This window comes from Sciurus carolinensis, chromosome 11, assembly GCF_902686445.1.
Source record: "Sciurus carolinensis chromosome 11, mSciCar1.2, whole genome shotgun sequence".
Lineage (NCBI taxonomy): Eukaryota > Metazoa > Chordata > Mammalia > Rodentia > Sciuridae > Sciurus > Sciurus carolinensis.
In genome coordinates, this window is record NC_062223.1 from 56479589 (window position 1) to 56494428 (window position 14840).

The following is a 14840-nucleotide window of genomic DNA, read 5'->3' on the forward strand; positions in this document are numbered from 1 at the left end:
CATCATTCAAAGGGGCTAGTCTTCTCACTGTTAATAAGTTTAGGTTTTTAATAAAAACCAAAAGATAATTTCTCTTTAATATAGGCTTACCATTTGAAATGTTATCTTCTTGTCCATTCATGTACTAGGATAATAGTTATTATCTGAAGCTAATAATTCTCAAAGTAATCAAATATGGATGCTATATATCTTTGGAAGGGGTGTGAATATACAATGACACCTAACATTTACCGAGTGTTTTTTATGTGCCAGGCACTGTTCTAAACACCTAAATGTGTAACAAACTCTAGATAGGAGCTGGAGTTGGCATTTGAGCACAGACACTGATTCCAAAGCTCATGGTGCTCAACACTGCCATGTTGCCTGAGGATGTCTTGTTCTGACAGAGAACCAGATGTTGAATTTCAGAGGCACACAGTCCACCTCTCCTATTAAAATACCTATTTTTTAAAGCTGGGCATGGTGTTACACGCCTGTAATTCCAGTGGATTGCTAGTTTGAGGCCCTAAGCAACTTAGCAGGATACTGTCTCAAAATAAAAAAAATAAAATAAAAAGAACTGGGGATGTGGCTCAGTGGAAAAGCACCCCTGGGTTACAACCCCAGTACCCTGCCCCCCAAAACCCTATTTAAAAAAAAGATTAATTTTATCTAGAATGCTTCTGATTTTATAAAAGGTCTTACTATACTGAAATATTTTTAATGCTAAGAGTTTTATACATTTTATTGAATATTTTTCATTCTCCATTTCAAAATGAATCAATTGCAAATGACATAATTTTACAGAGATTTAAGTATATCAATAGTTACATATTTAACCTTTGCACATTTAGTTTGAAAAGGTAATGTTAGTAAATAGGTGCACATATATTCTATTTTTAAAAAACTATGAAACCTAGGATCAAATTAGATTTCCTGGGTAATGCGAGGAGTCTATAGCTAAAGAATATTCACAAAGAGGTAAGAAACTACAAAATTAGAATTACAGTATGTAAGACGGGACGGTCAACTATGCTGTCTTCAAATCTGACTTGTAGAAGGTCAGTGCTTGCTTTCAGTTCCTTACACTTGCTTTTTAACATTATATCCTGATATTCTCAAATAATACAACTAAAAACCATTGTTCCTTGGAAAGAAAACGTGTAATAAAATGTGTGCTTCCCTGTGTAACTAGTTTAATAAACATTATCCAAAAACTAAACATTATCAGTTTAAAATTTTTAGTAAGAAACTTACTAAAAGCAACAAAAGACTACCACAGGCCAATCTGCGGGGGTTGTATTTGGCTAAATCTGGCTGAGCAGACTAAGAATACAGTTACTATGCACCATGAAGATCCACGGGTCCCTGCTTTTGGTGATGTGTCAACTTCTCCCCTTGCCTCCCTTACTGAGGAGACTCCTGAGGGCAGGACTGCTTCCTACCCGCAAACTACAAATTGCAAGTTAGTTGTGCTTCATGACTTTTTCACTGGAGACTGTAAGTTTGAGTTGAATTATTCAATGTGACTGTCACAATGAGAGAACGAGGATCTTTCTTATTCTTGTGAACTGTGATCTTTCCTTTCAAAACTTCACCTATAAAAGAAAGGCAAAAAAGTTTAAGAATTCAAGGAATACATTCTAGAAGAAAAGTTAATGACACCCAGCAATTCCCTTGTTTGTGTTATGATATTTCCCTGATTTTTAAACATTTTTATTTATTTTTAAAATTAATAGACTTCATTTGTTACGACAATTGTATTATGGATTTTTGAACAAAGCAAGAACTGCATTCGATAGGATCAAATCCATGAGGAAGAATGAGCAAAACCACAGTGGTTATGCAGAGTTGGGGAGCAGTTTTATTGAACTCTTGAACAGAAGGCTGTATGGCAGGTTCTGGGCAGAGAGAAAACCAAATGAGAGGATCCTGCCCTCAAAGAGTTCATGGTCAAGACTGAAGAGAAACAGTTATACCAACAATTACATGACAAGCTTGTGTCTAAAGTGTACTGGAGGTGAGGGAGGGCTGAGGATGGTTGGAAAGCAAAAAAATAGCAAAGTTTCATGAGAATTAGGGACTATTCAAGGGCAGGACTAGAGTCACGGTTAACCAGGCTTACAGAGTGTACATGTAATGGCAGTTAAGGGACAGAAACCATGTATAAAGAGCCTTCAGTGAATGGCATTTTGAGGAATTGAAAATTATTTGGAAAAAAATTTTTTTAAACATTGTATTTTATAGAGGCATGTGACAAGGTTGTTGGTTTTTAATGTACTGACACTATAAATGGGAAACAAAACAGAGGTAAAACAATGACCAAAAAAATTTACATATCTGTGTAAAGGCAAAGGCTGAATTCCTAAACATTGATGTTCTATTTTATTCCAAAATGGAATGACTTATGTGTTTCTGATATAAACACTTATTTTTTTCATCTATTTGTGAAGAGCTATTTAAAAATAACAAGAGACTGCTCAGTTGTAATTGATCATCATTCCTTTTTTGAATAAGAGTAAGATCACACCAGAATAATCAGGAATAGTTTCATAAACTGGGTGGACAACATGAGACTTCATGTAAGATAACGACTGGGGCATCCATGTAAAACCATCTAAATACTGAATCAAAAAAACCAAAACCAAAACAGACAAAAAACATAAGCAAAACCTAACAAAACCACTGAACTGATATTTTCAGAATATAAGGATTCCATTACTGTGATATCCTATGTACATCTTTGCAAAAAAAGGTGAGACATGTACATTAGTACAAAATTAAGGAATTAGAGTAAAAGAAGAAATAATGTGGTACAAGGTACATTCTATTCAGCAAAATATAAAAAATGATTTGAAGTGCAGACATAAGTTAATGTATACATGTGGCTTTGGCTTTTACAGCTAATGTATTCCTCTATATTATTAAGAAAATGAAATAAATGCCCTACCTTATATGCCATGCTCACAATAACATATAGTTACATGGTTCTACAATCTTCACAGTGTTCAGGTAATCATTAGATAATAATAATTTGTGATAATATTTATTCAACACTTCTTTGTGCTAGGTCCTATTCTAAGGTTTTTATATGATTTATCTCATGAAATATGACTAATGATGTAAATTTGCATTTTCGTTCCTTTACCAATGAAGTTCAGAAACTATTTTCCTTAGAGTCACTCTGCCAGTTAGTGGAAAAACTAGAATTTTAAGTTAGTTTAATTCCAGAGCCCCTGTTCTTCAGTTGCACTCAAGTGTCTCCCAGCTCTGAGAAAATAATTTTTATAGCTTTAAATGTAGTATAAGGGACAGAAAAGGGTCTCAATTTTACTACCCTGTGACGTCTTTTTGTAAAGAGAGTTACTTGCTTATAAAACATTAATATTTAAATTTATATACTTACTCTACAATAACTTTAATAAATTGCAATACATATTTTCTTATCTGTTAAAGAACTGGCTTAGGGAAGAAATAAAAAGTCATTAATATCTTTGGATTTATGAAAAATTTCAATTTTGAATATGGAGACAATATTTAGCTTTTATAAACATTTTTAAAATTCTATTTTATACCAACAACCTTACCTTGAATTTACTATTTAAAGATACTGAAACTGGGAAGGAACAGCAATTTTATGTTAAACTGACACTGTTTTTATAAGTACATGACAAAGAACAGCAATTATGAACTTGGACACTGAGTTTAACTTACATTTTGAAGCCAACAACTGTTGATCTTTACAATTTAGTGGCTTGTTAGTTTTTTCTCACTTATTAAAAGTACATCTTAGTGTAACTCATTTAATTTAGTTACTGCTATAAAAGAGTTAGTATGTATGAAAAAACAGATAATGTGTATTTGAGATTCACAAATAATAAAATGACCTCCATGGGTCCAACATGAGGCTCAGAATCTCAGCACCACTGAAACCTCCTATTATGTCCCTTCATTACCTCCCTCTTTTTTATGAACCATAACTCTGACTTTTTTGTTCCATTACCTATTCAGAATAATTTCACTTCCTGTAGATGTACCCTTAACGTCTGTGCTGCTTAGTTTAACAACATACTACTTAGCTTTTATATGCCTAAGAACCATACGAAGTACTGTAAAATATACTATACTTCTTCTGTGGTTTGGAAGTAAACTGCTGGATTGTAGGGTGTATACATGCTCAAATTACCACATGACCAAATTAGTAGACTTAAGAATCAATTCATAAAAAAACCTATCATTAATACAGGAATAAAAAGAGTAACTTCCTTACTTAAGTCTTTATTAAAACCTGAAAGAAAATATGATAAAAGGCAAATGCAGCAGCACTTAGGTTAAAGTGAGAACACAGCAAAGAAAACACTATTGATATATTACTTATATTTTTGAATAATCTACATAAGCATATGACAAGGACCGGAATAAATTATAGATACAATGTTAAGGAGAAAAAGATGAAATTAATTGCAGAAGTTATTTTCAGTGAAAGAGCTGGAGAAATCTAACATAAAGTTTGGCTAAATAACTGCCTGTGCATTGTAGGGTGAAACTCCATGGTTCTGAGCAAAAAACCAACTCCTAGCAATAAGCCAAACAATTCCCACAGCTTGGGCTTCTTTAGGAGACGTTTGAATTCCATGCAGCCAGGACAGAAGGAAACTGAATAACTTGATGTTTTGATTTCAGAAGTTATTGGTTTTACTGAAATAAACCACTCTGAGTAAAGGCTACTCTTGTGCTCCTTAACAAAGCTTCAAAATGATCTTGGGTAAAGATGAACTACTTGCCAAAGCAAAACTTCAATACTTTTTGTTGTTGTTGTTGTCCTTGTCCTTGTCCTTGTTGTTGTTGTCCAGGTATTGAATTCAGGTGCACTAACTTGCCCAGGCTGGCCCTGAACAAATGATCCTTTTGCCTCAGCCTCCTGAGCAGCTAGGATTACACCTTCACCACTGTGCCTGGCTCAACACTTTTTAAAGGAAAATAAACAAATCCTGATTATCTGGCAACACAAAATTTGCAGTATCTGATACTCAATTAAAAACTACTAGATGTGTGAAAAAGCAACTATAACAGAAGAAAAATCAGGTAATAGACTAGAAAGAAACTGATCATAATTAGAAAAAAGATAGAAAAAAAAAAAAAAGAAAAAAAAAGAAAGACTCAAACAGAACTTCTTTCTACAGCTAAAGAACACCCAAAACAAAGGACTGGAAAGACTCAACAGAGTTGATATGGTAGAAGAAAAATCAATGAATTTGAAGAATAGCAACAGAAATCACCCAAATTAGAGCATAGAAATATGACTTTCCTGCCCTGCAATGAAATAACAGAGGTACACACTCAGTAACCAATGGACTATATCCAATGGTCCAAACTATGTCTAATTGCAAAATGGGAAGAGACATGAAGGCGACACAAGGAAAAAAAAACAAGTTTTCCAGCAGACTTTTACTATAGGAAATATTAATGAAGGCTGGAAATGGTAAAGTATGTGGTAAATACTAAGGATTTCTTTTCTTTTTTGGTACTAGGAATTGAACCCAGAGGTGCTTAACCACCGAGTCACATATTTCGAGACATTATTTTGAGACAGGGTCTTACTAGGTTGCTTAGGGCTTCACTAAGGTGCTGAGGCTGACTTTGAACTTGTGATCCTCTTGCCTCAGCCTACCGAGCTGCTGAGATTACAGGTGTGCATCAATGCACTTGGCTAAAGATTTCTTTTAAAAATTTATTTAAAAGATAGCTGTTTAAAGCAAAACTAATAACAGTGTACTATGCTGGACATTTGGGGAAGTTAAATGTTTTCCAATAGCACAAAGTGTTTGTTGGGGGTGGGGAATAAAAGTATATTGTAAGGGTTCTTTGCTACATATGAAGTAGTACAGTATCATTTGATGGTAGTCCGTGATAAGCCAAAGATGCATGTTGGAAACTCTAGAACAAACATTACAAAAATAAGCCCACAAGGTATAGTTAAAAGTAATGGGTGGAGGTAAAATAATAAATATTCAATCCCCAAAAGGAAGGTATAAGGAAAAAGAACAAACAAGAATGGATAGGTATAAAACAAGTGGCAAATGATAGAATCAAACCCAAGACTTCTAAATATTCCATTGGTCAAAGAGAAAAATCACAAGACCATTAGACATCATTTTGACCTGAATGATGATAAAGCACAACTTAGAAAATTACAAAAAAGAGGAGGGAATGTTTCCCAAACTTATCTTTTGAGGGCAGCATTGCCATAAGTTCAAAACAAGCTAAATTCCTTAAATCTACAGTTGGATACCCTTCACAAACAGATGAAAAAGTCAAACAAAAGAGGAAAATCATGATTGTCTCATGAAGTGCAGAAAAAACACATGACAAACGTCATTCATGGTAACAGTTCTCAGCAAGCCAGGAACAGAAGCAATCTTCCTCAACCTGATAAAGGGAATCCATGAAAAAGTACAGATACATCACTGTGAATGATGAAAGATGGAATGCCTTCTCCTTAGCCTGCAAGTGAGGCAAGGAGGGGCATTTCACCACCAGTACTCAGTATCCTACTACGTGTCCTAGTCAGGGTATGAAGAGGTGGGCGGGGGCAGTTACAGGTTAGAAACAAAAAATAAGTTTTCATTTGCAGACAACATGGTCTTATACAGAGAAAATTCTAAAGGAATTAAAAAGAGCAACTAGAATTGTAAGATATTTACCATGGTCAAACCACATACAACCAAAATTATTTCTAAGAATTAGAAGCTAAAAAAACAAAACAAAAAAATACATACAACAGTTTCAAAACATCACAAAATACTGTAGGTTAATGTAACAACATATGTCTATGATTTATTCATATAAAACCTAAAAAAACTAAAGATGATCCAAGTAAATGAGGAAATTTCTTGTGGATTAAAGAGTTAATATTGTGACGATGACAATTCTTTCTAGTCTACAGATTTAACATAATCCCAATCAAAATCCTAGTTTGCAGGCTTTTCTTGAGGAGAGAAATGAACATGTTCATTTAAAACTGTACATGTAAATACAAAGGTTCTAGGACAGAACAATTTTGAGAATGAACAAGCAGAAGGACTCACACCATCCTAGAAACAGTAATACAGATCAGTGGAAAAAACAAGAGCTCAGAAATAGACCTACACATATATGGTCTGTTAATTTTTCACAAAGAAATCAAGACAGTTAAATGGGAAAAGGACAGTTATTTTGAGAAATGATGGAACAACTGGATATGCATTTGGGAAAAGAGAATCATTAATTCTAAAATCAATATGCAATAGATTATAGACCTAACTCTAGAAAGCAAAACTAGAATTTTTCAAAGAAATTATATATTTGTAATGTTAGAATAGGCTAAGGTTTTAAAATTAGCTCACAAAAGCACAAACTACAAATTACTGACTTCATCAAAACTCATTAGAAATTTCTATTACTTAAAAGTCATTAAGAAAATGAAAAGACACACCAGGAATTGGGATAAAAATATTAGAAATGTATATATCTGACAAAGAACTTTTAACACTATATCCACAAATGATTCTTTCAACTACTCAATAAGTAGACCAACAATCTCCTTAAAAATTAAGTAAAATGAGCCAGGCATGGTGGTACACGTCTGTAATCCCAGCGGCTCTCAGGCTGAGGCAGGGGATGTCAAGGTCAAAATCAGCTTCAGCAAAAACGAGGCACTAAGCAACTTAGTGAGACCCTGTCTCTAAACAAAATACAAAATAGGGCTGGAGATGTAGCTCAGTGGTCGAGTGCCCCTGAGTTCAATCACCAGTGCCACCCCAACCCCCCAAAAAATTAATATGTTTTACAGAAAACTTACAAAAAAGATAAACAAATGGTTAATAAACATATGAAAAGATGCTCAATGTCATTAGTCATAAGGTAAATATAAATTAAAAATAAATGCATGCCTAAAGGAATTGCTTAAAATAAAAATGACCTTATAAGTGTTGCCAAGGATGCTGAGCACATGAACTCACAACAGTGTTGAGAATGTTAAATAGTACATAACTTTGAAAAAATATGCCAGTTTATCAAGTGTTAAATATAAACCATAAGATTAAGTAATTCCACTTCCATGTTTTAACCCAAGAGAAATGGGAACAGTCTACACTAAGATTTTTACATGAAATGTTCCTAGAACCTTTGTTCATAAGGGCCCCTAACTGAAAACAATCTTAAAGTCTATCAGCAGGTGAATACGTAAGTTATGGTATGTTCCTACAACAAAATACTACTTGGCAATAAAAAACAAACTGACACACAGACGGATCTCAAAAAATGCTAACCAAAAGAAGCTACAGTACATCTGAATAATTTCACTGAATACTGAACTCTAGAAGAGAGAATTCTTAAATACAGTGACAGTGCACATCAGTAGCTTAGTCTTAGTCTTCTGGGAATTGGAGTTGAGATCTAATCACACAGGGAACTGAGAAGGAAACTTTCTACAATGATGGAAATTTGGTGTTGTACACATTTGTCAAAAAACGTTTCAGATCATAAAATTAAATTTTTATCATATATAAATTATAGCATGATAAAATGAGTTGAAAAAATACGGTGTCTTAAAAAATAAACACAAATAAAGCCTAGAAGAAAAACCATAAGATCCATTACAGAGATTCAGCACATTAAGGCATTTTAAATCGCCAAGGATCCAACACAATTGTGTAAATACAGTACAGTAATACAATCTTTTTAGTATGAAACCAAAAGAAAAGGTTGACAGGTTTAACTATATCAAAATGTTATCTATAAAGCAAGATAGTTTAAAGAAAAGCAATTAAGTGTTGCTCTCATTTCTTAGAGTGGTGAACATTAAAAAAAATTTGAATTCTGAATTCCTTAAGATGTATTATCAGGTGTGCCTCTTCATAAAAGGCATAAAATAAATTAGTTTTACATTTCTGCCTCCTTCATCAGCACTATTAGAAGCCAAACAAACAAAAAGAAACAACAAAAGCATTGTTACCTAGATAAACAAAAAGCAGCCCCAGAATCTGATTTGCTTTTCAGTCATTATTAGAGGTGATGGACATTGTTGAAAATGCTTAATCACCACCTAAAAAAAAGTGTGATGTATTTACTTTAGTGATTTTTTTGTTGATGTAGATGAGGTATTGCTGCAAATAGGCCTTTTAATGCATCTGCTCTAAAGGTTGCTGTTCTTTTATTAGGTTGCATTTGAAGTGTTAAAAAAAATTAAGTTACCATGTTTGTTAATGTTTTAGTCAATCCTTAATGTAAGAGTCAAAATGGAAATGTTCCATGGTGCTTATATAGCAAGGTATCAAATTCTTCATTTCAGGTTCAAATGACGTAAGAGGTCCATGTATTCCTCCATTTAGAAATATAGTCCAAGTCAAAATGAATTAGTAATGGACATTTCTGCTTAAATTTTCACAGAAGAAAACATTTTAAGAATTATTAAACAAGACATCTGAAAAATTAAAATAATAATAACATGAACTGTCTTATACATACAAGTAGATACAGCTATTTTCAAGTCTTAAAAGGAGTAAAATAGTTTTTACACAATATTAATTTTGGAGATTAGGATGTACACACACACTTATTTAAGTTAATTAAATGGCATGGAGGGTCATAAAACAAACATATAATTCATACTGCTGAATTTCCTTCAACTGTTGAGGCCTAACTAAAGTGGCTGTAACACCAGGATAGATCAGGGTAATTAATCAGTGTCAAATAGATATAAAATGACTGATGTTGAGAGTGGGTATTGTGGTGAGGGCTGAAAAGGCATTCTGGAGCTGAGCTGTATTCTTGTGTTTATCAATGGCAGACAGTTATTAGTATATCACATAGTGCTGCAGCTCAGTCAAGAACAAAACTGATTTTAACTGTTAGACTGTGTTTTTTAAAATTAATTTCTTCCAGAACAATGAAATTTTGTTTTCCCAGAGGAGAAAAGAAAAACACAACAAATCATTCTTATCACTATTAAAGCTAAGAGTTAAAAAATTAATAAAAGTCCTGATTCTTCATCACATAAAAACTTACCATGTGTACATATATTTAAAGAGAGATATAAATAGCCTGATTTTTTTCTTTTTTTTTTTTTGGTAGTGTGACTGAACCCAGGGGCACTACCACTGAGTTACATCCCCAGTCTTTTTTATATTTTTGAGACAGTGTTTTCCCAAGTTGGCCAGGCTGGCCTTGAACTTGTGAACCTCCTGCCTCAACCTTCTGAGTAGCTGGCATTACAGCATGTGCAACTAGGCCCAACCTTATCTTAATTGTATTCTTAAAGCTAAAACACATGAAATGGATCTGGAGTTTTAGAGTAAACACTTCCATGTAAGTCTGTAAAATAAAATTGTGCATTATTTTTAAAAGGGAAAAAAAAAATACCCCACATTGAAAGTAAGTGTTCTCTAACTACTTTAAATCTATTCGTTTTGGGAGGCAAGTCCTTTGGTCCCACAATACTAGAAGTGGTTCAAATATTATTGAGTATTTTTATTTGGAATTATTTTTAGCACTAGGTTGTAAATAAAACAACAAAAACAATATAATAAACCAAAACAAGTAGCTCATTGTTTTATAGTTACATTGTGCTTTTAGCCTAGTGCATTTTAGATGAATTCTTACTATTATTTTAATGCAAAGTTCTTAGTCTGAGAAATTCTCTATTCTTGTTGCCTTTTCCTGTTTTCTAAATATAGAGTCTACCTCTAAGGATAGATTTACCACTACCAAAAAGAATAAACATTACACACATACACCAACCTAAGCAGAATAACTGCATAGATATGTTTATAGTATTTTGCTTGTTAAAATGATTATTGTCATTTGAGTGTGATGGAACATGCCTGTAATCCCAGTAGCTTGGGAGGCTGAGGCAGTAGGATCACAAGTTGAAGGTCTGACAAGGCAAATTTAGGAGCCCCTGTCTCAAAATATAAAACAAAAAGGGCTGGGGACATAGTTCAGTGGTAGAGCACCCTGGGTTCAATATCCAGACTTTAAACAAACAAACAAAAAAATTATCTTTTGGGTACCAAAACATGCCTCACACACACAGTAAATTTTTCTAACTAGCTCTTGATTTTATTTAAAAAATTCTATACCACATTGAGTAAAAAACTACTCACCTTAAATCCAACTATAGAGAATTCTTTTCAGTCACACAAAGATCAATCTGAACATTAAGTTAGTCAAGTACAATATGAAATTTCTCAGAGTTGGCAAACTGGGCCAACCATAATAGCAGCTAGGCTAAATTCCTTTGGCACAGCATCACACAAACTGACAAGAAGAAATTTCATTTCAATGGCCATGCAATTACTGTACTTATTTATTCAGTCTAATGTTTACAATATACCAAATATCGTATCAGATCAAAAAGGAGAAACAAGTAACTCATCTTCCACTAGAACTCTTTATCACAGCATACTGAGATGTTCCTTAACATATGAAAGCAAATAAATTGATCTGGGAGAACACAGAAGGGAGGAACTAACTTTCTGAGGACAATGAAGAAAGATTTACAGAAATGAGCTGCAAAGGGTGAATTGGATTTATTAAGTGATTGGAACCACTTTCTAGGTAGAAGACACCTGAATGAAGGCAGGGAGGAAGAAGACAGAGGAAAGTTAGCTGAAAAAGGACTAATCTGTATAGCTAGAGCACATGGGCTTATCTGGGGTTGAGAAAGGCTTGGGGTAGAAATGTTTAAAAATAATGACCAGAGTGTAAAGGGTCACACTAAGGAGTTTGTGTTTTCTCCTACAGATACTTCTTGTCCAGTGAAAAGCTTAAAATATTAACTTTATTAAGGTGTTATTTACACAAAATAAAGTGTGCATATTTTACAGATTACAGTTCAAAGTCTTGCCAACATTTGGTCTCATACATTTACCAGCTTAATGCCTTGAAGATCATCGTAAGTTATCTTCCACAAATTTTATAGTTTTAAGCTTTTATATTTAGATTTACAATCCACTAAGTTACTGTGCATGTTAGTTTTGGGTGTGGTACTAAGAATGGAGATGCACTGGTTTCTTATATGAATACTTAGTTGTTATCAGCGCATTTTGTTGCAAAGACTATCCATTGAAATATACTGCTTTATGTAAAAATTTGATTATACAGAGTAGGTGTATTTATGGATTCTCTGTGTCAAATTAATCTATATGTCTGTCTGTAGTATACTATGCTATCTGGTAATATAACTTTTTAGATGTTTATAAATCACATAGTACAAGGAATTCAGTAAGCTTCTTTCTCAAAGTTGTTTTGGCTATTTTAGGTCTTTTGCATTTCTATATACATTTTGGAATTAGTTTGTCAATTTCTACAAAACTGGAATTTTGACTGACACTGCACTGAATCAAAAGAATTTGAGAGAAGTAACCCCTTTACAATACCCGTGTTCCAACTCTTGAGTATTCTTCTTCATTTAATTAGGTTTCTTTAATTTTTTTTCCCAATTTATTGTTCTAAAGTTTTGAGTGTATAGGTTTCGCACATATATTATTAAATTTTTATCTCTAAGATTTAAATTTGTCTGATGCTGCTATAAATAATATTGCTTTAAAAATTTAAATTCAATTGTTACTTATTTCTATCTCAATGTATGGAAATATATCTAACTTCTGTATATAAACCTTATCATGTACCATGAACTTATTTATCAACTCTATAGTTTTGTCAATTCTTTAAGATTGTCTATGTACATAATTATATCTATAAATAATGATCATTTAATTTTTTCCTTTTTAATTAACGTTTTTTTCATTTCTTAATGGGTTGGCTAAGATTTCCAATACAAGAGAGAAATAGGAGAGTCGGCCTTGTCCCAGGTTTAGTGGGAACACATTCAGTCACTATCATTAAGTATGACAACAAACATGGATTCTGTGTGAATGCTTTTATGAGGCTGAAGAAATTCTATTTTCTTTCTAGTTTGCTGTATTCTTCATGAATAGATGCTAAAAATTTTTAGTGCCTTTTCCTGAACTGATGTAATCCTGTGATTTTTCTTATTTCATCTGTTAACATTAGGGAACATTTTGTGTGATTTAAAATACTGAGCCAGTCTTGAATTCCTGGGATGAAGCCCACACTTGGTCACAATCTATTCTTTTTTACATATTGCTGGATTTAATTTGCTAATATTTTGTTGAGAATTTTTCCATCTATAGTCACAAGGGAATATTGGTCTGTAGCTTCATTTTCTTGTTATATTTTTATCTAGCTTTGGTATCAAGTTGATAGTGGACTCAGAAAATTAGTTCTTTTCTATTTCCTAGAAGAGACTGTGTAGAAATGGTGTTATTTCTTAAGTTGTTGGGAGAATTCACAAATAAAGCAATCTCTGTGTACAGATTTACTTTTTCAAAGGCTTTTAAGAGACTGCCTGTTTTTTGTAGAGAGAATTAACTGGAACATAGGTGGTTGTGTTAGTTATTTATTTATCTGTGTGCCCACTCTTCTGTGACTTAAAGTATTAGATGTTTGTGGGTCCCCCACTGCTACCAGTTTTTACTGCTGCCACTGTGGGATTACCTGAAAACTGTGCATGAAGAAATGGAGGAGAAAAATACAGAAAAGAGTAATGGGATCCTTTCCCATTCTTTAAGCTAGAATAACAGAGCTTCTCCTGGAGCTTTTCTGTCTGTACTGATGCCTTCTTCCAGATTTCAGGCTATCTAAGGTTCAGCCTGGGGGACACCAGAAGAAAACAAAGCACAAATTTACTACCGGTTTGGTACTTTGCATTCTGGTCTTTTTAAAATTTTTTTCTTCTGGTTTTATAGTTGGCATTCAGTAGAATAAACTGGACAGAATGTGCTTAATTCATCTGACCTGGAACTGCAATTTCAGTGACTTTTTATTTAAAATAGATTTCCCATAGACAGCATTCAGTTAGTAATTGCTTTCACTAAATCTATTTCTGCCTTTTAATTGGCATGCTCAGACCATTCACATTTAATATAATTATCAATATGTTTAAGTCTACCATTTAATGATCTTCTATTTACCCATCTGTTGATGTTTCTTTTCCCCCTGTCTTCTTTTGAATTGAATAATATTTAAGGGTCCCACCCTTAAAACCCCACTTAACCTTAAATACCTCCCTAAAGGCCCTACCTCTAATACTCACATTTAGAGGTTAGGGCTTCAACATATGAATCATTAGATCCATGATTCAATCCATAACCACGACTAAGAATAAAACAGAGCACCTGTTTTTGAAAATTTACTATTATGTACCATTTACTCACCCCTGATAAATATACAGTTAGCATCAAAATATTGAGAATATTTTACCAAGGAATAGAAAAATCTAATTAGGTTATTAGTTATACTTTGTGGCTTCATTTTACATTTGTTAGCTGTTGCTTGGGGATTTGCAGTGTACATATTTAATTGACTGCAGGTTGCCTTCAAACATCAAACTTCATGTACAGTATAAGTAAGAATGTGACAATATATTTTCATTTTCTTATTAATCTTCTATCATTGTTACATATTTTACTTCCCCATATTTTGAAACTCACAATATTTGCTTTAAATAGCCAATTATCTTTTAAGAAATTAAATAAATGAGAAAACAGCCTTCTCTATGTATTCACGAATTTACCATTTGTGTCATTTTTCCATTCCTTTATTTAGAACCACATTTTTGGTTTGTGAACTTTTATTTCCACTTGAAAAACCTAGTTTGGCATATCTTGTATTACCAATCTGTAGTTTTTTTTTCCCTCTGAAAGAGTATGTTTCTCCTAGATATAGAATCTAGACTGGCAATTTCTTTCAGTACCTTGAAAACATCATTTGAATATCATCTGACTTTAAGGAGTTTC

At 33.1% G+C, this 14840-nt stretch overlaps 1 protein-coding gene across 1 annotated transcript in view; it reads right to left on the minus strand.

The window, feature by feature from the left end:
* Window positions 1–1362: 1362 nt before the first annotated feature.
* Window positions 1363–14840, minus strand: part of Prmt3 (protein arginine methyltransferase 3) — a 125973-nt gene continuing 112495 nt past the window's right edge. The window contains exon 16 of the mRNA XM_047518548.1: window positions 1363–1577. Coding sequence (XP_047374504.1) covers window positions 1468–1577 — 110 coding nt within the window. The 3' untranslated portion in view covers window positions 1363–1467. The remainder of the gene's footprint in view (window positions 1578–14840) is intronic.